At 35.8% G+C, this 27,268-nt stretch overlaps 1 protein-coding gene across 2 annotated transcripts in view; it reads right to left on the bottom strand.

The window, feature by feature from the left end:
- Window positions 1-2,921: 2,921 nt before the first annotated feature.
- The window catches only part of TRPC3 (transient receptor potential cation channel subfamily C member 3), a 71,955-nt gene continuing 47,608 nt past the window's right edge, over window positions 2,922-27,268 (bottom strand). The window contains exons 9-12 of one of the 2 annotated variants that reach the window (XM_045798642.2): window positions 26,513-26,722; window positions 23,094-23,177; window positions 7,618-7,693; window positions 2,922-4,726 (exon numbers count right to left, since the gene is read on the bottom strand). In XM_045798642.2, the coding sequence (XP_045654598.1) occupies window positions 4,584-4,726; window positions 7,618-7,693; window positions 23,094-23,177; window positions 26,513-26,722 (513 nt within the window). In that variant the 3' untranslated portion in view covers window positions 2,922-4,583. Of the gene's footprint in view, window positions 4,727-7,617; window positions 7,694-14,423; window positions 14,587-23,093; window positions 23,178-26,512; window positions 26,723-27,268 lie in introns of those variants that run through there. The other variant, XR_015726477.1, reaches the window with a different exon arrangement.

Raw genomic sequence — 27,268 nt, forward strand, 5'->3', positions numbered from 1 at the left:
ATTATCTTTTTAAAAATTACTCTGGGAAATTCGGTAAGTATTCCAGGGCTAGGCAAAATCTTAGAAACCATTAGCCCAATGTCTTCTCTTTTAGATCCACAAACCACTTTCATAGTAGTATATACTCTTTCAAAGCCCTTAAAATTTAAATAATTATTTCATTTTTTTTTGTTGTGCAATTTTGTACTTAATTTTGTACAGAAGGAAAATGTTTGTGTAGAAATGTAACTTTTTAAAAAAGGCATTTTATTTTAGGTTGCTATATTATTTAAGAAAGCATTATAAAATTCATCTTCAGGCAATCTTTACAATATTTGTAATAAAAACATACACTGGCAACACTTATTTTCCATTTAACAAGTGATGCCCACTGTTTATTTTACTTTAAGCTAACTGTGTAAAAGAAAAAAGAATTTATTTTGAAGATCAAATTTCTTTTAAAACATTGAAATGAGGCTGTGATATAGCATCAAAAATAGACAAAAAGAGCTTGCGTAATATGATACTTGAAGTTCTTTCACTTTGCATCTAGAAAAGGCAAGTAATTTTTTTTAAGTACTGTGTTTTGTTTCTAAATGGCAAAGCTTTCAAAGTACTAATTTTAAATACTTCTTATATAATTAGCAGGGTTTTTATTCACAAAAATGAAAAGCCAAGTTAGACAAAATTGCCACTATAATTTCTCTTTCCAAACATATTTTAAGGTACTAGAGACGTCTTGGTGGGCTACATTAAAAAAATCCAAAACCAAAAACAGAAGATGATTATATTTCAGATGTGATAAATATTGCCTTGAGACAAATTTACAGAAGTATCATACACTTCAGTAATTTATAAACCTTATGTTGTGGTCTTAAAACAATCATTGAGTATAAATTAAATAACTTATGACTAAGAATAAAAGCAATTAAAATTTCATTAAAGTTAAAACCATCACACAGCTAGAGGTGGCTTACTGGATGAATGACTGACTTATGAATATATACACTGGTCTCCACTAATATGTGGTACCAATTTGGAAACTCTCAAACTCTTATTTTAAAAAAAATTAATAAATAACCCTTTTAGATTGATTAAAAAAAAAAACATGGGGAGAGAGATCATTACCACCTTGGATCATGATATCAATCCCCTGAAACAGCTCTGTGACACCCAACGACTGAGAACCTGCTTGTAGCATAACCCTGTTTGACTGAACAATGTATGAAACCATATTTGTCCCAGGGCATGCAATTAACATCAAAATGGCTTCAGTTCTCATTAGATATCATTCATAAGACACTATACCTTTGCATTTACAAAAGCTTCTTTCATTTGGCTTAACACATTTGAAATTGAAATATATTGGACATGAGTGGGTAAATGAAATATATTGGATATGATTGGGTAAAAGTTATCCTAAGTTGTACTAAATTTTCTTTTAATAATCACAAAATAAATGTCATTTTTAAGTTTTTATAGTGCACAGAACTCTGAAGACATTGGATACTATTTTGCTTAGTTCCCTTTTTTATTTCGAGTCTATGAATCTAAGCTTCTCAACATATTGTGAAGTTCATTAAGTCAAGGGTCTCCAGTAAATTTAATACAGAAACACAAAGTGTCAAAATTTTTAGACAGTAAGCCTATGAAGCAATTTGAGAGTTGCCTCCTTTCCTTTATCTGTAACCGAGTAAAAAACTAAGAACATCAGGGAAGTTGAGAAAGAGATATAGGACTTTGATAATTTTCTAATTAATCATAAATACCTAAGTGTCTTTCACTAAACAAATAGTTTTTGGTCCTGCTAAAATGTTCCCTTCCTCAAGTTGCCCCACCGACTTCTTTGAGCATTGCTTTTAAGCCCAATGAACCTATTAAAATGGTGAGTGGGGCAAGGACTGGCTGACCTCGAGCTGTATCATTAAACTCAAAGAAGTATTAATTTTGACAGCAATTGCCTAGAGTAATCCTTACCTTGTCCCTATATTGCCACAGTAATACCCAGGTCTTAGGATGAGCGTAAGACAAAGCCTAACAAGATTTGGATGTGGTGATTTATTGAAGGAATGTTCTCAGCAGAAAGGGAGGAAGGGAAACAGGGTAAAACAGAGAAAAAAGCTAAATACAGATTTGGTCTCAACTGGAGTCTGGCTGAGCCTAATCCCCCCTGGAGCTCTAGAGCATGAATTACACCAAGAAGTTGGCCCTACCTTGAAACAACGGCCCAGCCGTTTTGTTTCCACCCCAGTCAGTTGGTCATTGGCATGGGGAAGAGGAGACATAACATCCGGGGTAAGTCTCCTTACTTTCAATGGAGGACAATTCCCTGGGAAAGGGGATAGTTGGGAATTGCTAAGGAACCAACGCCCACAGAATTTGGGACATGCCTGCACTGGCCCATTAAAAAGCATCTGGGCAGGACATCAATAGCATCAATAGTATCCACCACATCTTGGCATCACATCTTCCTTCTTGGCTACCACCTAGAAACTATGAAGAAGGGAAAAAATGAAATAACAGAAATATACCAGTTTTACGTAAGTTTAGTAAATAAAGGAAAAACAACTTATGTTGAGAACTCTACAGTTGTGGGAGGCATAGACTAAAAAAAAAAAGAGAGAGAGAGAGAGAGAGGATGTATTTTCTCACAGTGTATATATGCCATGAACTTTATCTTCATTCAAGACTCCAAGGATCCTAGCCTGGATGTCCTCAGATGAATCTGACACTTTTTCATTCAACATGTTCCCAGTCCCATACAGGAATATTACTAAATATGCTCTTCCATAGCTGTAGGCAAAAACTTTTATTCTTGGAATCCTAGACAATACTAGAAGACCAAAAGTATTGTCTATTATGGAAACTCCATGCCTTTACCGTTTTATTATAAACTATAGTAACATATAACAATGAAAAAATCAATATTTTATTCAGTTCTGAGGTATAACACAAAATACATAAAGTTTGAAAAATGTTTCAGACAAAATACCATAAGCATAGCACAAAAGTTAATGAAATACTCTACAAAGGTAGCAAAACTGTATAAAGTTCTTTTCTTACCTTAACCGTTTTAACTCCCGAAAAGTAGAAATTAAGAAATTATCTTTAAAGAACTTTATGTAATACCATTTAATGTTCATTTTTGTTTTCATGCCGAGAAAGCCTTCCTGTGTGATATTAATGATTTTTAAAGTATCATGTATTTAATTGGTTTTTAGAACCTATAAAACTATCCTTGGGCTATGATCATAAATCGTATTCCTGTAAGACCTGACAAAAAACAGAGTGGGGAGAATCCAGACGATAAGCACAATTCTGTAAGAGATTAAAACTCAACTGGTTAAAAAAAAATACTTTGAGTGCTTTATGGTCTGTGAAGAGATGAGGGATATTACTGGCCTGTATCCCCTTTCTTATTAAAGTCATGAGGTTGTGTGGATATCACCAGTATTCAGCTCAGTTATAAAATAAATAAATCAATTACAGGTTCATCACCATTGATTTTGTGTAAAAAGTGTAATTGAAACACTTTGATAAAGGATGTCAGTCACTAATGATAGCAAGAGATACCTGGAAGGGAAATGAAACATACCTGGTGATGCTTGAATATGTGTTTCCAGGTAGACAGCCATTGCTCTTTCTTGGTTCTTCCCATACACATACCCTCTAAAACTCAGAATGAAGCTAATGGGCAAGACAGAAGTCAGTTGTTGATATCTTATTTAGCATTAAAGCAGCAGAGGCAGAAATCAGAAGGTTATCACAAAATAGCAACCCTGCATAGCCCCTAGCTTAAAAAAAAACTCACCACCCCACTGAATAAATTTACATTACTGAAAAACAACAAATGAAAATTTAAGACAGAGAGCAAACCATATATACTTTAGAAAAATCTTTAATGTGTTGTTTGGAACAATTCTATGAAACTTAAATATGTAATGTAATTTATCTTCTATTAATCCATTTCATTGTTAAATTCTTCATTCAGGGCTCAAAGTTTCTAGAATTATGAATGATGCCAAAAATTCTAAGAAAATCTTACCAAGTCATAGCTGGTTATAAAATTTCTTTAGTTTCTATTAAAAAAAAAATCTCTTTAGCACTTGGACAAGGGAAGAAATGCTACATAGCGATGGCCTTTTTATTTTTATTTGTATTTTGTTGGCAGTTCCGTTCAGTTGGTTTCAACATTTATTGAGCACCTACTATGTACCAGGCACTGTACTAGATGCTGGAGACACAAAGATGAATAAGACATGGTTCCTGTCCCCAAGGAGCTTACAGTCTTTTGGAGGCAAACAGGTAGTGCAAAGACATAGAGTTTATTCTAAAGTGGACAAAAATGTCAGTAATGTAATAATACTGGGCCTTTAAATACAATGGCATGTCATTGTTTATAATGTCAAGGCAGACAATTAAAATGAAGACCATTTTCATGTGATAAAACAGTAAAATCATTAAGACCTAAGTTTTAAAGATTCACATGATAAAGGTAGTTAATACTAGAAAATTTACACCATAGTTTTTCAAGTATTTCATACTTAGAAATATTATTGCCCACATTTGTGCTATAGTCAAAGCCATTATTCCAGGTTACTGGATCATTCACATCTCAGCATGCTAGGATTCAGTTTCTCACTAAGTTTATGAATCAGAACGGCTAATTCCTCAGTTGCTTGGCTCTTGTCCTCCAAAAGTTCATAACGAAGGCTGGAGATATCTTGCTTGATTTCTTTTAATTCACCTACAGTATTTGTATTTAAAAAAAAACATATCATTGGTAATTTGCTCTTTGGATTTAGAAAAGAACAAAGAGTGAATTTCATTCAAATTCATATAATATGAACACATTTGCTTCATAAAGCCCAAGGTAGATTCATCAAATTTTTTCCTTCAGGGGCGCCTGGGTGGCACAGCGGTTAAGCGTCTGCCTTCGGCTCAGGGCGTGATCCCAGCGTTATGGGATCGAGCCCCGCATCAGGCTCCTCCGCTATGAGCCTGCTTCTTCCTCTCCCACTCCCCCTGCTTGTGTTCCCTCTCTCGCTGGCTGTCTCTATCTCTGTCAAATAAATAAATAAATAAATCTTAAAAAAAAAAAATTTTTTTCCTTCAGTATATTTAAGAACTATTAGCCTTTTCTTTTTTTTTTTAAAAGATTTTAAAAAAATTTATCTGTCAGAGAAAGAGAGTGAGAACACAAACAGGGGGAGTGGCAGGCAGAGAAGCAGGCTCCCTGCCAAGTAAGGAGTCCGATGCAGGACTCGCTCCCCGGACCCTGGGATCATGACCTGAGCCAAAGACGGACGCTTAACCGACTGAGCCACCCAGGCGTCCCAAGAACTATTAGTCTTTAAAAATATACTGACCTTTGAAAAAGCTGTAAAAATAGTCCAGCTATGTTTTCAATAGTAAAAGTCAACTAAAGTTTTGTTCCGTGGCTCAATCCCCTCTTAACAAATGGTGATTTTTTGGCTAACTGATCTACTGCCAGAGTATTGCCATTTTGTCTACAGGGTGTCCCTTTGGTTCCCTCAGACATAAGGGTTGAAACCTGCATGGATCATCTCCCTTTGCTAGAATGGAAGAGACTCTTACCAAAACGAAACTTTACTAAAGGTGACTCAATCTGTTTAACAGGCAAATACTCACATGGAACAAGTAAATTTTAAGTCAGGTTTGAAGTAAGGGAAGGGAAGAAAAAAAGTAGGGGTGACTATTAAGGAAGGCAATGGTAATGAACTTGGGGCCAAGGAACATTTTGTAGGACACAGAAAACCTATGTATAAAGAAGTAACAAGCAATGGTGAAGTTAAGTTTAATGTGATACCACTGGCATTGTGTTTACACATAGGAGTCTCCATAGGAGACTTTTGGCTATTAAAACACAACTATTCCCATAATTCAGCTTGGCAGTATTTTGAGCATATGTAGTTTGCAATTAAGAACTGGATTATATTAAATGTAATGTAGATAAGCCATTGACATTGAAAGGTGAACTTTGGGGCAGAAATTTATCCTGAATCTAAGAAATGATTCTTCAAATTATTGGTGTTTTAACAAGCTTTCTGTAAAAGAATCACATGTAAAACATACCTTCCATGATATTCCCTTGTACCTTTGTGATGCTTTAAAGTATAATTTCTATGTTCAGAAACTTTTTATCTTAAGGAATTCTAACTATTCCTCAAGAATACACATAAAACATTTGCAGATTCCTTTTTTTAGGCAAAAAAAAAAAACCAAAACAAACTTCTTCCTTTCCCATCTGGCAATACGATCTAATCTGAAATCACAAGGCCAGTCTTCGGTGAAAGAAATGGATTCTCACACCATTCAGTATGACATTTGGATTATAAACCCACCAGATCCCCTTCACCTCCTTAGTGCGATATCCTCCTTCCTTGTTTTTGAGTTATGGGGAGACTATCCATTAAGTGTTATATGTAGTCTGCCAATATGGGAAACACAAACTACTCAACATCTTAAACTTCAATTTTGTCATTTATCAATGAGGATGTTAAACAATATGACAGTTTAGTTAGAACTTTGTTCAAAACTCCAAATTCTCATTCACTCATTTTCCTCTTTGGTGCAAGGATGTGGAAGGTGCTCCTTTGTTTCTGATGGTGTCAGCCATCCAATTCCCCAGATCACTTTGCTTTTCTTCTCCCCACTGCCACCCACCAGGGAGGTTACTGTACAAATGATAGGATTTTTGCTTTCTAAACAACAACCCCTTTCCCTCCTGTCTCCCTGAGACAGTTTCTAGGGCATCATGATTGGATTTCTGCTGGTCCTCAACCACACATTCAGAGACTTCTTTTCTACATACATGTACCAGGGGACTGACCCAGATTTTCAAAGGATTCCTTGCATATAAAAAATAATGGCTTTGAAGCCCGTCACCAGTTTTATTTAGTTGAGCCCTTTCTTCTCTTATCACCATAGATAGATAGCATAGATATCTCGTGGCATCTCATGGCTGTTGGAAGCTACAGTTTCCATTTTTAAGGTAACTTACTTTTCCCAGGTTGATTTCTTTCCAACTCTGGGCCTGTTCTTTGGCCTACCCTTTGGTGAAACATTTTTATAGTACAGACAGATGCCCTGCTAGGATATGCCTGGAAAAATAGGCACCTTTAAATAAGGAGCCAAGGAGAAAAGTGAAAGGCAAAAGAGAAACACCAGATGAGAAAAATGGGTTACAGATTTCTTTCTGTACAACAAAGTAAAAATTTTTCTGAAGGAATGTAGGTTCTATTTGAGTCAACTGGCCAACTATTTTATTGGAAAATGTTAACATTGGAAAAATGATAACACTCATGTGAACTCACTGCAACCGAATTGAAACTACTGACTACTTTATGTAATAGGAATTTAAATGCTCCCAGAATGATGGCAGGTCTTACATTCTAAGAATCAGGGCATTCTGAGTAGAGATCAACTGTCTCTGAATGACATTTTTAATAACGTTTTCTTTTGAAAGATCGAGTTTTAGAAATGTAACCTAAGATTCTCCCATCAATCTTGGAACTGTTACCTGAGATTGGATTTTTAAAGTATCCTTCAATATCAAGTTTTCCAAGATCATTAAGTTAGTTGCAAAAGGATGTTTCTCAAGTTGGACATGCTTACCTTCATTAACTTCATCATTTTCTTTGTCCACTTGTGCTTTCAGAACGTATCGCTTTATAAGTCTTTTCATTATCTGCTGTTGATCAAAAAGAAATAATTATATCATCAGTGATACACATACGTAACCTGGATCCTATTCTCCAAAGAGTCACATATCTGTAAAGTAAACGCAGTTCAGGAGAGAGAATTTTTATCTAACTATTTATAGAAGATTCACGCAGATTTCAGAACTTAACCATTTTTCACCTTCTGTTGAGACATACTGCATAATATACAAACATTCTCCCTCATCCCCAAGGGATGGAAGAAGCTAGAAAAAGAAGATAAGCTAGAAGATTTTAATTCATGGTTTCTCTTTAAGATGTGCTGACACCACGTTATCACCTATAAACACCACCTTATTTCTCACTGTTAAAAAAATATAAATATACGCTCAACAGATAAAAGTTGGAAAATACAGAAAAGAAGAAATAAACAAAGGTCATCAATTGTCCCACTATTCAAAGATAATCATTGTTGTTATTTTGGTGTATATCTCTTTAAATTTTGTATATACACTAAATACTATACATATATTTTATGTTTTTAAAATACCATATATTCTGTTATATTGTATGCTTTCTTTTCATAGCAATATATATTGTAATTATATTTCAATCTAAATAAATGCTCTTACAGGATAATTGTTTATTCATAAGGAAAAAATAAAATTGGAGCCCTACTTCATACCATACACACAAAAATTAATTCTACATGTATCTTAAATGTGAAATACAAAGTTTTTAAATCCTTTAAAAGAAAGCATAGGCGAATGTATGTATAAATTCAGTGTAGAACTGGATGTTTTTTAAACAAGATAAAAAAATTCCAATTACAATACAAAAGATTGATCAATTCAACATTATTACTATTAAAATTTCATTAAAATTTCTGTTTATAGAGATACTATAAAGAAAATAAAAAAACAAGCCACAAACTGGAAGAAAATACTGACAATACTTATAACTGATAAAAAATTTAATTTGGATCTAAAATACATGAAGAACTTTAATTCAAGAAGAAAAACTTAAATAACCCAATAGAAAAAAGGCCAAAGACAAACAGGCATTGCACAGAAATGGAATCATGAATAATCAGTAGGCATATAAAACAATCTCAAATTCTTTTCTCGGGGAAATACAAATTACAATTAAAAGACACAATTTCACATCTAAAAAGGGAAAAAATTAATAAATCTTATAATGCCAAATATTGGAAAGACTATGAGTCAATGGAGACTTTTACACTTTACTGGCATGAGTATAAACAGACCACAATGAAAAGCAATTTGGCATTATCTTTTAAAGTCAAATAGTGGCATATCCTTTCACCCAGAATGTCCACTCCTTGATACAGAGCCTGGAAAAACTTTACACATGTGGACCAAGAGACATAAACAACAATGTTTATAGCAATCTTGCCCAAGTAGTAAATATAAATCTGGAAACAGCCTAAACAAATATCAACAGGAGAATAGAGAAACCATGGTATTTTACACAATGTAATCTCATTGTGTTCACTAATGAAATTAAATAATGAAATTAGTGAGCCATAGCCACACACAACAGGATGGATGAATCTTAGAAGCATAAATGTTGAATGAAAAATTCAGTTTGCCGACTTCACAAAGTATGAAACTATTCTTACAAAGTTCAATAAGTAAATCTACATAAGGCATTGTAGGAATATTTTTATATGTAATAAGTCTATATTTGAAAAGAAAACCAAAGCTAGAGAATGAGAAACCCAAACTTCAACTTAGTGATTACCTCTTAGGTGGAGGCAAGGGGTGGGCCAGGGAGGAGCACCTAAGTAGAGGGAATGGACAGATAATGTCACCAATCTTAGGCAAGTGGTGGTTTCCATAGGCGTGCATGGAATTGTAACTTATCATGTGTTACTCACATTCTTGGGCATATATCAAAGATCACATTTAAAAAATAAAGGAAAGGGGGGAAAAGGCCTGAGCTAAAATGAAGACATAGTAGGAATAGAATATACGCCTTAATTTTAAGGGAGTAGAACTCATGAAGCTAAGTGACCCATTAGATGCCAACCTCAAGAAAAGGGAGAAATCTAGGAATATTCAAAATGTCAACCTCAAAGAATAACAGATCAAGAGAGAGACTATGCTATTGGAATGGAAAAACCCATTTTACCAATCACAATAAAATAGAAAACCTATTGAAGTCTGTGGAATCTAGATTTCAGGGCAGACTCAGAGCTGGGTGGATCTTGGCCTGGACGCGCTCATTCATTCACCAAATATTTGTTGAGAGCCAACTCGGTGCCAGGTACTGCACTAAATGCTAGGGGTGCAATAGTGAACACAGCTCCTATTCTAATAAAACGTCATTGGAACAATTCACCATGATGGGTGGACATGTCAGGGATCTAACTAACTTTAGGGGACAGCAAAGGTGATTCCTACAGAAAGAAAATACAAAGAAATGGATATCAGTTAAAAGCAACTTGAAAGGCAGTAATACAAATCAGTGGGAAAGAAAGACTATTCAACAAATAGTATTGAGACCAGAACTAGCCTTTTGGGAAAATTAAAATTAGATCTCTACCTCATATCCCGTATAAAACAGATTTTTCAAGAGTCAAATGACAAAGGATCTAAATGTGAAAACAAAATTTTGAAAGAAACAGGGAAATACTTCTTGAAAAAGCTAAAGGAAAGGATAAACTATAAGGAAAACATGAATAAATCTGACTATATTAAGACATTTCAAAACTTTTATACAAAGTACCAGTGAAATGTAACCTTATGTCAAATGGGATTTTTCTGGTTGTCCTGAAATTGTTGACAAATCCAAAGCTGATGAGAAAGGATGCTAAGTACTCCATGGTCTAAGACCAAGTTGTCACTAGCAGTTGGGGCCAGCCACCTCCCCTCAAGGCTTACTGAGAATCATTAGACCAGTAATTACCACCAATTTCCTCCTCATTCCACATAAGGAAAAGGACTGAGCCATGGGAGGGATCACAGGCTTTTGGGGTGGAGAGGTTATTCGTTCTTTCTGGGTGGAAGGGAGGTGTACCTCCACTCCCCAGAAGCCAAGGGAGGGGGAAAAACCAAGGCAATCACTCATTAAGATTAGAGTTGCCTAAACCAAAGGCCTGGCATCCTGCTCCCAATTAAATATCAATTCCAGCAAACTTGCTGACCGGCTCCTGGCAATTAAGTCAGGGACAAAAAAACTCAGTTAAGAGTGGAACAGCCTAATCTCCTCCAGTCCTGTCCATGTTGCTGCAAATGTTCGAACACTACATCGAAACCTAAGGATATACTGTATGGTGACTAACATAACATAATAAAAAGTTATTAAAAAAAAAAAAAGAAAGACATTCTCTTTGAAAAAGACAAAATGGTCAAGACCATCAAAACAATAAAGACAGAAATCATTTATATCTGGATTAAATTTGGGAATACATTATTGTTTTCAATTAAAACAATATTAAAAGGTAATAAAGGCATATTATGAATAGATTTCAAAATCTGTATGTAATAGAAGATTCCCAGAAAATGCAAATTACCAAAGTGCAGTATAATAAAAAGCAACCTGGGCAAACCTAAAAAAAAAAAAAAAAAAAAGAGTGGAACAGCCACTGGGTCAACCTGTACTCCCATTATTTGGCAAACAGATAAAATTTCCACTAATTGGGTGGAAGGCAGTAATACACGTCAGTGGGAAAGGGGCTGTCTATTCAATGAATGGGACTGGGATGATAGGCTGTCCCTATGGAAAAGGTGAAAATTAGATGTGAACCTTAAATCAGAGCTAGATCTCTGCTTCAGGAGCTGTGTAAAGGGGGAGTGGCCCACATGGCCTTTTCAAACCCTCTAAACTTACCCCCCAGCCCAGTTACAGAGGCAACACATGGGTGCCTGCCACAGTAAGGACGTTAAAACTTGGTCAGCATTAGAGCAGTAGTGACGAACAAGGAGGAAGTTGCACCCACAGTTAACCCAAGAGAAAGAGGCTTGCCCTTTGGCTTGTTCTGCCCACTCCACATAGCAGAGGATTAGCACCTCGATGAGTTAGCAGGGGGATGCGTGTACAAAGCAGACCACAGCCTTTCTCCACTAGAGACATGGAAAGGTTTAGCCTGTGCTAGGAGTAAGCAGGAGAAGAGCTTTAGGTTTGATTAGGAGATCCATGGTTCAAGATAAACTTAACTGTCTCTTTAATTACAAAAATGAAATCTTTTTAATAACCAAGTCACTGGAAAGTTATGGAGTCTTGACAAGATGTTGTAAAGGGGACCTCCATCCAATAGAAGAGTCCAAAATAGGACAACTAGTGGAAAAATACTGAAAACAAAATCATTTTATATACTCATAGGCTGAGACTCCTTAATGAATCCATTACCCAAAGTTAGAAGACAAACCAAAAAGTAAGAGAAGTTGTTTGCAAAACATGTCAACAAAGAATCGGGATGAAGAATGTTACAGAATTTTGAGAAGTCAAGAAGGAAAAGACAAATCGCCAATTAGAATTAGGAAAAGGAATTTAAATTCATAAAAAAGGAAATCTGAATGACCAACACATAAAAAGATGTTCAATCTCACTAGTAATCAGAGAAGAGTAAATTAAAAAATGAATACATTTACACCTATGAGTTTAGAAAACATTTTTTCTTCTGAAAAAAATTCAAATCTACAGGAGACTTGAAAGCAAAATGAATTCACATACATTCTTCACCTTGATTCACCAATGTGAGAAAGTTGCTACATTGCTTTACCTTACTCTGTCTGTATTATTATTATTATATTGCTAAGGCACTTGAAAATAAATTTCAGACATCATGTCCCTTTATCTGTAATACTTCTGTATTTCCAAAGAATAAGAATATTCTCTTATATAACCATGCTACGATGATCAAACCTTAGAAAAACTAACATGGGTCAAAAACTGTTTAATACATAGCCTATATTCGGTCTCTTTTTTCTAATTGAGGAACAATATTGTTTTCAGAAGTTATTTATCTTTAGTCTCCTTTAATCTGGAACAGTTCCTTGGTCTTTGTCTTTCATGATACTAACATTTGTGAAGATGTACAGGGCAGTTATTTTTTCGTAGGGAAAATTTTTAAAATCTGTTAACACCAAGTGCTTCTGAGAACACTGAGAAACTCTTGTACCATGTTGCTGGAAATATAAACTGATATAACTACTCCCAGGTACGTCATCCAGAAAAACACTTACAAATGTGCAAAAGGAGACATTTACTAAGATGCTCATTACAGCATTATTTATAACAGTCAAAGAAGGAAAATAAGCTAAATATTCATCAATAGAGGAATGAATAAACAAAAATGATTTATTCATATAACAGAATATTATACTATAGCAGTGAGAATGAAAAACAAGATATACATGTATCAATATAGGTAATTCTCAAAAGCATAAAGAGAAGTGGAAAAAGGGCAGAATATGTAGTATATTATTCATTTATGTATATTTTTAAAACACACAAAACTAGTACATAAAGGTATGAATGTACTTATATAAGTAATAAATATATAGATGCATACATGGGAAGAACACAAACTTTAAGATAGTGAAGATCACCAGGGAGGGATGAAGGCTAATGTGATAAGGTAGGGGCATTTAGTTGTATCAAAAAACCCTTACAAAAAAGGTACAAAAAGAATACGGCAAAATGTTAACCTTTATTAAATCAAGATGGTAGTGGCACTGATGTCTAACAGGATATTTGTGTTACCATTCTGTGTTTGAAATAGTTCATAATTAAAATTTAAAATATAATAAAATAAAAACTATTAAAATATTTTTCTGAGTAGGTTTTTAACACTGCTTAACAAATTGTTGCGCCTCACCAGCCTGGGCATTCATTCCATCTCGAGCAGCAGGAGCCCTTCAATTATAATAAACAGACAAACATTTTTCACTTTTATAAACATAGCTGTAAAGATTTTAGCTAATACATAAACTGAGCAATTCAGAGCTTATAAGGGTTTTGTTTAGAACCATTCAGAAATGTGTTATTTTGAAATCCTACCTCTACAAAAAATAAAACTGCTTAAAAATTAAAATGAGACAGAAGGAGTTTGGAGTAAAAAAAAAAAATCTCTGAATTTGAACAGGTCTTTATTTATAAGCTGAGTGAACTTAAGGTGCTGAAGCTCTCCAAGCTTCCATGTCCCTGTATAAAAAAATGGGGGTAATAAAAACTCAGAGGTTGTACAGATTAAATCATCAAATGCATATAAAAAGCAGATTTTCTGCTTAAAAGAGGTTAGTTCTCGCTAGTATTATTTATAAAGATGAAATTTGAAGGCTAAGATATTGCTACCCACATGCTTTAGTATGACACTCCCTAAAATATTTAACATTATCCAAAACTATGCTTAGAAAAAGTCTATGAAAAGTTATATTTACTGCCAGAAAGGAAGATGATAGGAAAATAAAATATTTTAAAAATTCAAATAGAGTACAGGTTCCCTAGAAACACTTGTACAGAGTCACTCAGATTAAATTCCTTCACTGAAGGGAAAATAGGCAGATACATTCATCTTTAACCTATAAGGAACATTAGGTTACAGGCTTAAATTTTTTCCTTTCAAAATTGGGTGTTTTAGATTTTCCATGTATCCCACAAAAATTCTCATTTAAAAAAATTTCATCTTAATATTTACAGCTTAAATATATTTACATCTACCACTGTACTAAGTTTGAGCTTCTCTACAAGGCAAGAAAACTGGACTGAAATCAGTTTCCCCACACATGACACTACCTGGCAATACTCCATCCTTTAGTTCATGTTGGAAAGATAATTCATGTGAATTCCAAACTTATGTACAACTCAGAGAAGGGGCAAAGGTTAGCCATTTCCATTCCATTAGGTAGCTTGTCTGGTGACCCTGAGGCAGTATTGTGTAAGCAGTTAAAAAAGTGGGCTAAAAAGAAAAACAAAAGATAAAATGAACTTGTGGGACTTCATCAAGATAAAAAGCTTCTGCACAGCCAAGGAAACAGTCAAAAAAACTAAGAGGCAGCCCACGGAATGGGAGAAGATATTTGCAAATGATACTACAGATAAAAGTCTGGTGTCCAGGTTCTACAAAGAACTTCTCAAACTCAATACGTGAGAAACAAATAAACAAATCATAAAATGGGCAGAAGATATGAACAGACACTTTTCCAATGAAGACATACAAATGGCTAACAGACACATGAAAAAATGTTCAAAATCATTAGCCATCAGGGAAATTCAAATCAAAACCACACTAAGATACCACCTTACGCCAGTTAGAATGGCAAAAATTGACAAGGCAAGAAACAACAAATGTTGGAGAGGATGTGGAGAAAGGGGATCCCTCCTACATTGTTGGTGGGAATGCAAGTTGGTACAGCCACTCTAGAAAACAGTGTGGAGGTCCCTTAAAAAGTTAAAAATTGAGCTACCCTATGATCCAGTCATTGCACTACTGGGTATTCACCCCAAAGATACAGACGTAGTGAAGAGAAGGGCCATATGCACACCAATGTTCATAGCAGCATTGTCCACAATAGCTAAATCGTGGAAGGATCCGAGATGCCCTTCAACAGATGACTGGATTAAGAAGTTGTGGTCCATATATACAATGGAATATTACTCAGCTATCAAAAAGAACGATTTCTCAACATTTGCTGCAACATGGACGGCACTGGAGGAGATAATGCTAAGTGAAATAAGTCAAGCAGAGAAAGACAATTATCATATGGTTTCTCTCATCTATGGAACATAAGTACTATGAAGATTGGTAGGAGAAGAAAAGGATAAAGAAGGGGGGGTAATCAGAAGGGGGAATGAAGCATGAGAGACTATGGACTATGAGAAACAAACTGAGGGCTTCGGGGGGGGTGGGGGAATGAGATAGGCTGGTGATGGGTAGTAAGGAGGGCACGTATTGCATGATGCACTGGGTGTTATACGCAACTAATGAATCATCGAACTTTACATCAAAAACCAGGGATGTACTGTGTGGTGACTAACATAATATAATAAAAAAATATTATTATAATAAAAAAAATTTATCTTTTATAAAAAAAAAGTGGGCTACAAGCGCAAATTGCCTGGATTTGAGTTGTGACTCCATTATTTACAAGCTGTGGAACCTTGGCAACTTAATCTGTATAATGGAAATGTTATAATCTGAATTGTAAAAGAGATAATATAGGTAAATTACACAGTAGGTGCTCAATTAATGTAACTATTATTATCTGTATACTTCTGTAAAGCAAATCTTGATTAACAAATCTTAATAATGATGGTTTTATAGGCAAGGATCATAAAACTTACATGTGACACGTAAAATTACCATTATAAATATTAGTTTTAAATTTTCAATTGATTCCTTAATCAAAGCCAGTACCAAAAACTAAATTGACCAATAACAGATTCATCATTTCCCTTCTTGGTCAAGTTACTAACTAATGGAATAGAAAACTAATAGAATAGAAGTCTATAGATTAATTTCCACCATCCGCACACCTCCAGGAACTATCCAAATTTCTTGGTATGATTCTGTGAATCACTCTTTAAGGTATACGTTGTGACTTTTGTAGAGTAGACTATGGATTTTCTCTATCCAGGGTATGGAAAGCCTACATAGTAGTTACCTTAAACACTATCTCTTGCAAACAAACCTGAGTTCTTTTCTCAACTCTCCTTTAAGACTGGGAGAAGGAATGAAATGTGGGTGGTTGGATATATGGGTGTGCTCTTCATTCCCAAAGGCATCAAAGCTTTTCTTCTCGCTTGCTTATTTTTTACTGATTCAAATTCAACTAACAATTGTGAAACACTCTATCAGGTACTTTTACATTCATTTTCTCATTTAATCCTACAGAGAAGCCAAATTTGACTGTTATCAGTAGTTCCATAAAGTAAGATAAGACTGATTTAAACCAACATAAAGAACCCAAAAATAAAGAGTAGAATTTTAGAGAGGGAAGAGACCTTGAAGTCATGTGTTTTGCATACTTTCATACCCCTCACTTTGAGATGGCTTGACCCATCACCATTGCACAGCCTCTGGATAAACATCTGTGATTCAGAGCCTATTACTCTTTCCAGACAGCTGATTTAATCTATTTTTAGACAACCGTAGCAGTTTAAAAGCAATTCTTTGGTATTGCACCAAATCTGCTTCATTGTACCTTCTAACCACTGGTACAAGTTCTGTTCTTTAGAGAAACAGAGAAGAAAATCGCTTCTTTTACTTGATTGGTTTTCAAATATTCCCCTCCTCTGGGTTTCTTTCCCTAGGTTCCCACACCATTTTATTTATGTTTCACCTATACCACATAGCCACACCACAGGGCTGTGCGAATGTTCATCTACTTTTTTCTTCCCTTCCCTTCCTTCCACCTCAACCCTGCCTTTCCACTCCAGGGAGAGCATGAACTGTATCTTTGAAGGCATGAACTGTATCTTTATATCCTTATAACGAAAGCCCATTCTTAATAGTGGGAGTCTCAAATGTGCCCTCAAGCTCATCGTGAGTGAAGCTTAATGTGAATGTCTCATATTGCCTCCTTTAGAGAAAAACTGCCATGTGCTTTCCAGTAAACCAAGCCACCTACGGTAGCCTTCATGGATTGGACCAGGGACCACCATGTGGGCCAAAGACAACCTGATACTACCTGTGCCAAAAGTGTCCCCAAGCCAAAGAAGTTGGTTAAATCAGAGCTGCTATAAGAGACACCAGAGACAATAGGACCCAAGAACCTACAGCCTTGCTTCTAGAGAGCCTTGGAAAAAAATTCCCATTTCTTAAGGTCACCTCAGCATATCTATGTACCTTTAACTTGAACTAACATAGGGGTTCATGAGCAGAATTCAATCAAGGCTATCCCTCCAAGTTCCTATGTTTTTCAGAAAAATCATCCCTAGTTCTGTAAAAAAAAGTATTTACACACATAATAAAAATGATCTCAGCATACTACTAATAATTAATGTTAATATAAATAATACTGCCATTGAACAAGGAATTTTTGAAACTCTTCCTCTGTTGTACTTTAAGGCACATTTGGATCTCTCTGCTTTTGAAGTAATTGGTGAGGAAATACTTATTTAGATCTAAAACACATAGGGTGGTAAAACCAACTGGTGACAGCCATGTGTTTTTTTGAAGATGGGTGTGACTATTCTTGAAAAAAATGTCAAGTCATATGGCATTGAGTCTGGTTAATAAGGTGAATGATTATCTGAGTTTAGTAATGAGAATAAGGCATTTCTTGTGTCTTCTAAACTAATTATAAACATAATTCTTTAGAGATATTCCAAAAATGTTCTGAGCTGTGGTAGCACCATTAGAACTGGTGTATCCCAAAATGTTACCACTTTGAAGAAGATAATCCCCATTTAGCAGATTAGGATCTAGGATTTCTTTAAGGTAAGTCATATAATATAATCACACTGCATGGGACAAAAATCCATAACAACTAAACCAATTGTTACCACTTGTGGAGTTCATAATAAAGAGACTTTATCTAAATATAACCAAAACATTTATATGAAGTTTGATTGGCATGTGAAGTTTGATAGCTAATCAAAACTTTTTTTCTCAGAGTTTATAGAAGCATTAACAATTTGCAGACCATTAAAAGTTTCAATTTGATTATAAACTTGGGAATTTCCGCCACTTCCAAATCATTCAAAAGCAACAAGGAGAATAAGAAACAGAAATACAAACTCCTTTGATGAAACTTAGAGGCATCCATATTCTTTTTAAGAAAGGTTATATGAAAAGATCAAGTAGGGGTGTCAGGAAATGCCAAGGGCAGATATTCATGACTGAGAACTTCCCTCGACTTTGTGACAATCTTGAGAAGCTTAGACTAGAAGAGTGAAGGGGAAATTATCAAGGAAAGCCATATTTGCTAGAAGTATTCAGTGAAGTTGAGAGGGAGTGTCTGACTAGACCTGTAATGCTATTTTCTGATAGGGAAACATGAAGAAAAAGTAAACGTATACAATCCTGTCCCAAAAGGAAAATTCTATTAGCTGAGAATGAGGATCTGGAATTCTCCAAAACCACTCCAACCTCCTGAAACGAGCTGGTTCAAGAACTCACTTCATTCAAAACTGAGTAGTAATCACCAAGGAATTTATGCAAGGTCTACATTAAAATAGTCTAAGAAAAAAAAGGATAAAACAAACAGCAAATAGAGAAAACTTGCCAGAAAAACGTTAAAGAAAGGATGAAAATACATGACGCCATCAATTAAATGCATTTTTTAAAAATATGAGCCAATCGTGTTTTTAAAATAAGAGCACAAGAAGGTCAAGGAAAACAAGGTGAGCCAAAAAAGGAAATGATATATAAATTTGAAAATCTCAAGAAGAGGAGGAAGAAAAAAAATCATCACAGAAATGAAAGGTAAATTCGAAGTAGTACATATGAAGACAGACACAGACCCCCCCCAAAAAAAACAACATACAGAATGAGAAAAAAGGAGCCAAAAGGAGAAATGGATGAAAAATTCAAATGGATTAGAGGAAAAATGGTAGCTATGGAGATAGGCAAAGAAGATTTAGCAGGCTTCTAACTGGTATTGTTAAAGAAGATAACCCAAATAAAGGAACAGAAAAACTATTTCAAGATATAATATAAGGAAATTATTCAGAAATAAAAGAAGACTTGAATGTATGGATTTAAGAGTCATAAGAAAAGTGAGAAAAAAAATCATGCAGATTCACCTACAGAATAAACAACAGCAAGTTATTGGATTTTAAAAATAAACAAAGAAAATTTGAGCAAATGAAAATCTCAGGTCAACAGTATAAGAAAAACCATCTAGCCTCAAACTTTTCCACATCACCATTTCATTCCAGGAGCAGAGGAGCAGTTCACAAATACATTAAGAAAGTCAAGTCATGGGGCGCCTGGGTGGCTCAGCCGGTTGGGCGTCTGCCTGTGGCTCGGGTCGCGGTCCCAGGGTCCTGGGATCTAGTCCCATATCGGGCCCCCTGCTCAGTGGGGAGCCTGCTTCTCCCTTTGCCACTCCCCCCTGCTTGTGCTCTCTCTATCTCTGTCAAATAAATAAATAAAATCTTTAAAAAAAAGAAAGTCAAGTCATAGCTAAGAATTGTATGGCAAGTCAATATAAATACATAGAAAATAGTTTAGAATGTGAAATAACTCAGAGAACATAGTTCCCATGAGCTCTTTTTAAAGAAACTAAAGGAAGACAAACTTTAGCTCACAAACAAAAATTGTGGCAAAATGATCAGTGGTGAGTTTTGACTTTGTGGAACTAAAATGAAAACAATTGTGGGTTCTCATCCTGACTAGGTAGTGAAAGGGATCAGAACATGCCACCCCAATATACCGCACTTTGGCATGAGGATTACTTTGAGCTGAAGTCAATTAAGAAGCAGAAAACACAGAAAGAGCTCACTACCCTTCTCCTATCTGCCTAAAAGCAAGATCTAAACTTCCCTTTATGAAGGTCTTCCCTCTCTCTTGTCTCATATCAGGAGGAATTAAAATAGCAATCATGACTGGAGACAGAGAAGTGGCACTGAGATGCGTCTGCACAACCAAACCTTAATAAACTAACCCTAATCTTGAATTGGTTTTCTCAGATATTACCTTCCTGCAATTTACTACCCCTGGGAACCCAAACCTCTTTTCCTTTGTCTTGTCACTTCTCCCCAAATTGACTACTCTTTGATAAGATGATATATAAGCTCCAAATTCTAACTACTCCCTGAGTTACTCATCACTGAGTTCTCCTGTGTGTGTAAACTTTGCGTGTGTAAATAAACTGTGTGGTTTGTTTTCTCCTATCAATCCGTCTTTTGTCAGTTTAATTCACGGGCCCCACTTACAGAACCTAATGGGTAGAGAAAAGTTCTTTTTTTTTCTTCCTCCCCACAAGCTCTAATGATTCAACCAACAAAAGCTGGGAGAAGGGGGAAACGATGGAAGATAAAATAAACACATTGATTTTCTCATATTTTAGAGCAGGAGGATCAAAAGATAAAACTTGCAACTTATAAATCAAGTAACAGAGATAGAAGTATGTGTAAAGGTATAAAGATAAGCACCAAGACAAGTAATATAATCCATTTCAGCAGAGACTGCCAATTCTCTTCCTGCGTTTTTTAGCTTGGCAAATAGCCACTAGGAATTACGACTTTATTTCCCAGCCTCCATTGCGGGGAAGTCGTGCAACTTTACAGAAGTTCCTTACAGGAAGGATGCTTATCTTTCTTCCCTATCACCTTCTAAATGTATTCTGGAATGCATACATAAGAGCCAGAGCTCAAATAGCTTTCTTGGACCATGAGAGCACATTAGACTGAAAGCCAGTCATGACAGAATTGTATGATTCAAGAGCCTTGGTCCCTGACATTGGTAGGTACCATACCAGCTCTGGAATGACCACCTCCTGACTTCTTGAATAGGTGAGAGAAATGAATTTCTGTGTTTGTTTTTTTTTTAACTACTTAGTGGGTGGTACTTGGTGGCTTTGTGTGGTTTGCACCAAACTTAATCTTAATATGAACAATAGGAGAACTGCTTTATAATGATACTGAGTACACAAATGAAGATCTGAATAAATGGAAGGGTATACCATGTTCTTGAAAAGGAAGACAGAACGTTATAAAGAAGTCAATTTTACTTAAGTTAATACAATCACAATAAAAATATCAACAGAATGTTTTGCAAATTACACAGTTGACTCTAAAGTTCAAATAGAAATATAAACAAGAAAGAATACCAGAATATTATATAAAATAAGTCTTAAAGGACATGTGTATGTGTGGGTCTGTGTCTATATATTTTGTTTGGCTTTTGTTCTAAACTATAATAATTAAAATGACGTGGTTCTATCACATATGGAAAGCCTAGAAATAAATCTAAGGAGATAAAGAAATTTAGTAAGTGATAAAGGTGATATTTCAAATTAATAAAAAAGATAATTATTCAACATATCCAGCTATATAATCATCCGGAAAAAAATAAATTTGGATACCCATCCCACACTTCACATCAAAATATATTCTACATGGGTCAAAGATTTTCATATAAAATGTGAAATCATTAAAGCACTAAAGAAAATGTGTGTAAAAATTTTCTTAAGTATTCTTATGTGGGGGAAGAACTTTCTAATCAGGATACAAAATCTAAAGCCATAAAAATTTTGTGGAGTTGACTATACAAAAATCAGAAAGTTGGGGAAAAAATATTAAAAAGACACATAACAAACAAAAAAATTCTCAACTCATATCACAAAGGGCTGATTTTCTTAAAAGAATTCTTAAAATAATTAATTCTTAAAAGAATTCCTCTTAATTTATAACAAAAAGCCCATCGAGAAAAGTAAATACATAGGATCTCAAACATATGGAACACTAAACATAAAAAGATGGTCAAGTTTGTTCATTACAAAGAATGCAAAATAAAACTACACTGTGATACCATATTCACCCATCTATTTGGCAAAGATAGAAAGCCTTTGGTAACACGCTGTTGGTACATTAAGGAGGAAATGGGCTCTCTCATACATTTATTTTGAGAATATAAATTGGTACAAGCTCTGTCAAAATCAGTTTGATAATAACTAAAAAATTAAAATGCCTAGATACCAGACAATTTCATAGATTTGCACGTTTTAAATGCCATATATACAAGGTTACTTACTGCAGTGTTGCTTGTAATAGCTAAATATTGGCCATATCCCTCTATTTCCATTGATAGAACACTGACATATTAAATATAACTATATAATAGGATATAATGTAACCACTAAAAGGCTTTGACAATCAAGTGTGCCAAGCAATTTTTCAGAATTTGCTGCTTCCAAGAAAACTGTACAAAACTGTACCCATTAACTGACATCACTATCCATTATAAATTCCAGGATCCTCATTCTTGTGATCTTGTACACATCGGAAGTCTATAGATTTGATAGTCAAAATGATCAACCAGATGGAAAGAAAAAGCTACAACTTCTTCTGAGTTGGAATTTAGCATTCAAATGTCATCTCTAATATCAAAATGCAAAATATATTTTAAAGTAGTACTGATGAAACAATATAGCCTAAGAATCCATTGGAAAAATGGATTACCTAGAGAAATGTATCAGGTTTCCATACTGTGAGAGCATTATTTTTCCAATATACCATATCTTTCACTGCTTCTCCAGCTCAAGGTATTTGAAGGTGCTCTTTGGACACTGTGGCAACACTTTGCTTTTAATATCACAAAGAACTCGCCTTCCTCAACCAAAAAAATGAGGACTTGGACTCTGATGTCTAAAGTCCTGGCCAACTAACATACTATGTTTTTTCTCTGAACCGTTCTATCCTCATAATACATCAGAACATAATTCTACTCACTACATACACATGCACACATACAGGGAATTACATACAGATAAAGAGATACATCTACTGAATGCTTACCTGATAACGTGTTGGCTGGTTGAGAATGCTGTTAAAACTGTGTGATTCAAAAACTCTTGAGTTAGACTGAGTGAAGAGGTTTAACTAGGAAAAAATACAATTAACCTAGTAAATTAGAATACAGTCATTGGGAAATCAAAAATATAATCTACTCTATCCTTGATAACATTTCTGGAGTCAACATTTCCAAGAAGCATTTGTGGAAGTTGAATTTCCTAAGTGATTTAATATATTTCAACAGCAAAAAATTAACGTGTGCGACAGGTTCACATCTATCAGGATGTTCAAAGGTGTACTGCAACAGAACTGAAAATCTAGTTTAAAATCTGGCTCATACTAAACGGAATTGTCCCTGGGGACCTGTATGCTTTGTTAAAATGTATTCACGGCATCCAGAAGGCAAAGATGCCTAGAAGCAACTGTCTGCTTCCGAGCCTATATTCCTCTCCTACACTTGAACAGAAACCCACAAGTTCAAACAGACAAGTTCAAATGGTATCATTCAATATTTTATAACCCTACAATATGAGCCAAAATAACATGTCTTCCTAGGTATCGTGCCCTTATACTGATTCAGAGTCACAAGCTTGAATAGAAATAAGCTTAAAGAATTTTGGTCTTCTTTTCTCTTCTCCCTCTCTTTGAAGGGTTTAACTTCAGGGTAGAAAGAGAAAGCAAGAGGAGCACACTCTTGCTGGCTTCTCTTTATGTATGTGAGTAAGGCCCGCCTCTTGCTCTTGGGCAAGCCGCTACCGATAAGGTATGATTCAAAGGCAGGGCCCTCTATCATAAATATGTATTCACCCCACCACCTGACTTCCCAGCATCATAACTCAGGAATGAGTGGGATGCTAAGAGGAAGGAAGTAGCACAATCATGCCAAGAGAAAACCTTCGCTAATAAAATTAATTCTCCTATTTGCCACTGGAGGTCAGTATCTGACTGTTGACTGAGGTTAGTTTCACTGGTTAGCACAAAAGATTTCTTGAGGCTCCCCTTCCTCTCTTCTAAAAAAGAAAAACAAAGACATATAATTTCTCTAAATTTTTACTAAAGTCAATAAACAGTGAGTATCTATTAATAGTCATAGTATTAATAACATTCAAGAGATTTAAACATCTCCATGCACAATTTAAAAAAATAAAATCAAAATGACAGTTTTAAACCGGATCTGGGGAGACTGGGAAGCCAAGGCTCCTGGCTTCTGAGAGATCAGTGTTCAACTTTTTTTTTTTTTTTTACTTCTAGCAACTTCTCTGAAAAAAGCTATTCTTTCTGCCAATGGTGCAATATAGGCAGGAGAGGCCACCGTAAATGAAGCACATCTGCTCCTCTCACATTCCTTTGTGCAAGCTGCATTTCCTTTACAAGCCACCCCAATGTGCTCTTCTTGACCTGATGGTATTTCTCCCCTTCTACACTGTGACACTCTCAAGAATGAAGTCAGTGAAATCAGGGTTCTACAGAAAGAAAACTTTAAGGTGTGAAGTGCAAGAGCTCTGAGTTCCCATACTTGAGAGGCTGCCGGTTTTAAGTAATAAAGACTCACTTATTAAATCCCCAGAGAAACAAAGCGCCTTCAAAGCAAAGTCAATTTCAGCAGCGGCAGAAATTGCCCAGGATGGCAATCAGAGCCCGGCCCCTCTAAGAGGCCAGCCGCCCTGCAGCTGAAGGTACAGCCCTCTTGGGAGGAAGTGAGTAAGTAACCAAAACAGAGTAGCAGGTGTTGAGTAGAAGGCAGTAGAAAGAGCTAGACATCTGATGCTGGAACACTTGGATTCCACACCTACCCCACAACTGGCTAGCTCCCTGACCTTGCCTAAGTGAGCTACTTTAATGGTTTCAGTGGTCCTATCTATAAAATGGGAAGAATAATAATACCTACCTCACAGTGTTGCATGAGGCTCAAATGTACAGCAAAGCACTTTGTAAACTGTGAATGAGGAAGGGCACTGATATTTGTTGAGGCTGGAACTGCATACATCATACCACCCTCACATTAACCCTACGAAGTTCTCTCTTTCAGATGAGCCAACTAGGCTCAGAGTGATGAAATGACTTATCCACGTTACTTCCTAGGAAGCCAAAAGTACCAAGATTCAAATCTGGGTCTAACGCAGAGTCTCTCTTCCTTACACTGTACTGCTTTCACCGTGGACATATGAGCTACTATTTGAAATCACGGGATGATATAGCCAAATCAGTGCCTTGGAACATAATAGCCTTAAGAGCCCACATGTAGGTAAAATTTAAAAAGGTTTGGGGCACCTGGGTGGCTCACTCATTAAGCATCTGCCTTCAGCTCAGGGCATGATTCCAGCGTTCTGGGATCGAGCCCTGCATTGGGCTCCTCCGCTGGGAGCCTGCTTCTTCCTCTCCCACTCCCCCTGCTTGTGTTCCCTCTCCCGCTGGCTGTCTCTCTATCAAATAAATAAGTAAAAATCCTAAAAAAAAAAATTTTTTTAAAGGCTTAAAGAATAAGAATCCAGGGTATTACAAATCTTGGAAATGCACATCTATTTTTTAAAGTGAGAATTTAAATTGCAGTAACTCAGTCTTTTTCCCCAGCTTCAACTGAGAACAAGTACCTATCTCCGCGCAACAGGCCTGTACTTTATGTAGGTAACACTGCCATCTGGTGGGCTCCTAGGGTATTACAACTACAGGCCATTTTTCACAACTTTCGGCAAAAATGCTATTTTAACTCCACACAGTTGCTCCTCTGTCTTGCTCTCTGTTATCTGAGGTCCTGCTCATATCCTTCTGCCTCCTCTACCAATTCTATCTCTGAAAATTAAATTCATGATTATATAGTACTATCATAAAACTCATCTTTGTTAAAATCAGAGTATGACTCAGCATAAAATCCAAGTGCGACTTAACTGGGACAACTTTGGGACAAACCATTCTTGATTATTTATAAAAATGGTATTTATGGTTAATATTTGAGGATGCTCTTAGGTCTGTGTCAATTTTATGATAGTAAAGAAAAAAAGATTACTCAGCCCGATCAGGAGTTTCTACAAATAAGAATATGGTGGCAGTTAAACTATACATACAGCCAAGAGGAAAATGTGAGGTTAAAACTATTTAATGTCCAAATAACAGTTGAGAAGCATGGAACACAAAAAAACCAAAGTGTCTTCTAACAATAACTTTTCTGTTTAAACAAGTTAAAAAGGTGTTTTTGTTTGTTTTTAATCTGGCACTTTGCATGAAATTCTGACCAGAAGCAAGGTACAGACTGACTTCTTGAAACATTGTAAAGATATTAAGTATTAGTCTGTGAAAGACTACGGAATGGACAGTAAGTTTCAACATCTTCTAAGTTCACACATAAAAATTACTGAACAAACATCAAAGACAAGGAGAAAGACAGAACATTTATGTTCAGGTCTTGGTGAGTTTTAAATACCTACCCTGGACTTGGAGTTACCCATTCCCATCTCTATATCCTTCTGTAGCCGGCTCCTCCTGCATTTGGAGAAGTTAATGATCCGCATGACAAAATAAACAAATGACTTTGGACTAGGAACTAGACTGAAGGGTGGAGGTAATGTTTTTCCATCATCAAAATAGGATAACCAAAGTTTTGAACGGGCAAACTTCCATTCTACGTCACTGTCATCCTGTGTCACAAAAACAGAAAAGAAAGAATGACTCATTTTGAGTAAGGGACAGGCGGGGCTAGGTAGGGAGGGATTGGGGGCAGGGTGCTGTGGGATCAGGTTCACAGAAATTCCAAAAATGCGAGGTGTAAGGAAACCAGAGAGAAGGGAACAAACCAGACCACCCTGCCCCAGGTGTCAGAGGTGGAATCTTGGTACAACAGCTACCTGTGACCAATGAAGAATTACCGGACCCTAAAAAGGAAGAAAGCCATTAAAGGTGTTGTCACTAATCCTTACTCAGTGGTGCTATCAGTAGAGATTTTAAGTTCCCTGGTTAGCCTTCAATAAAAGACCAACCCTAAAAGCCCTCCGTGGCAACCCTATCTGGACCCCTCTCACTCCTGACAGCTTTTTCTGTATCCTTGCTTAACAAACTTCTATCACTTTACTCACTCTCCTTTGCCAGAGAGATTCATTCTTTGACTCTGTGAGACAAGAACCTCGGTTTCCCACTTCAGTTTTAAAAGCCAAATATTTCAGTAACTGATTTCAGTAGGGTCATAC

Source organism: Ursus americanus, chromosome 13, assembly GCF_024610735.1.
Source record: "Ursus americanus isolate L20-20 chromosome 13, mUrsAme1.1.p, whole genome shotgun sequence".
In the NCBI taxonomy this organism is placed as follows: domain Eukaryota; kingdom Metazoa; phylum Chordata; class Mammalia; order Carnivora; family Ursidae; genus Ursus; species Ursus americanus.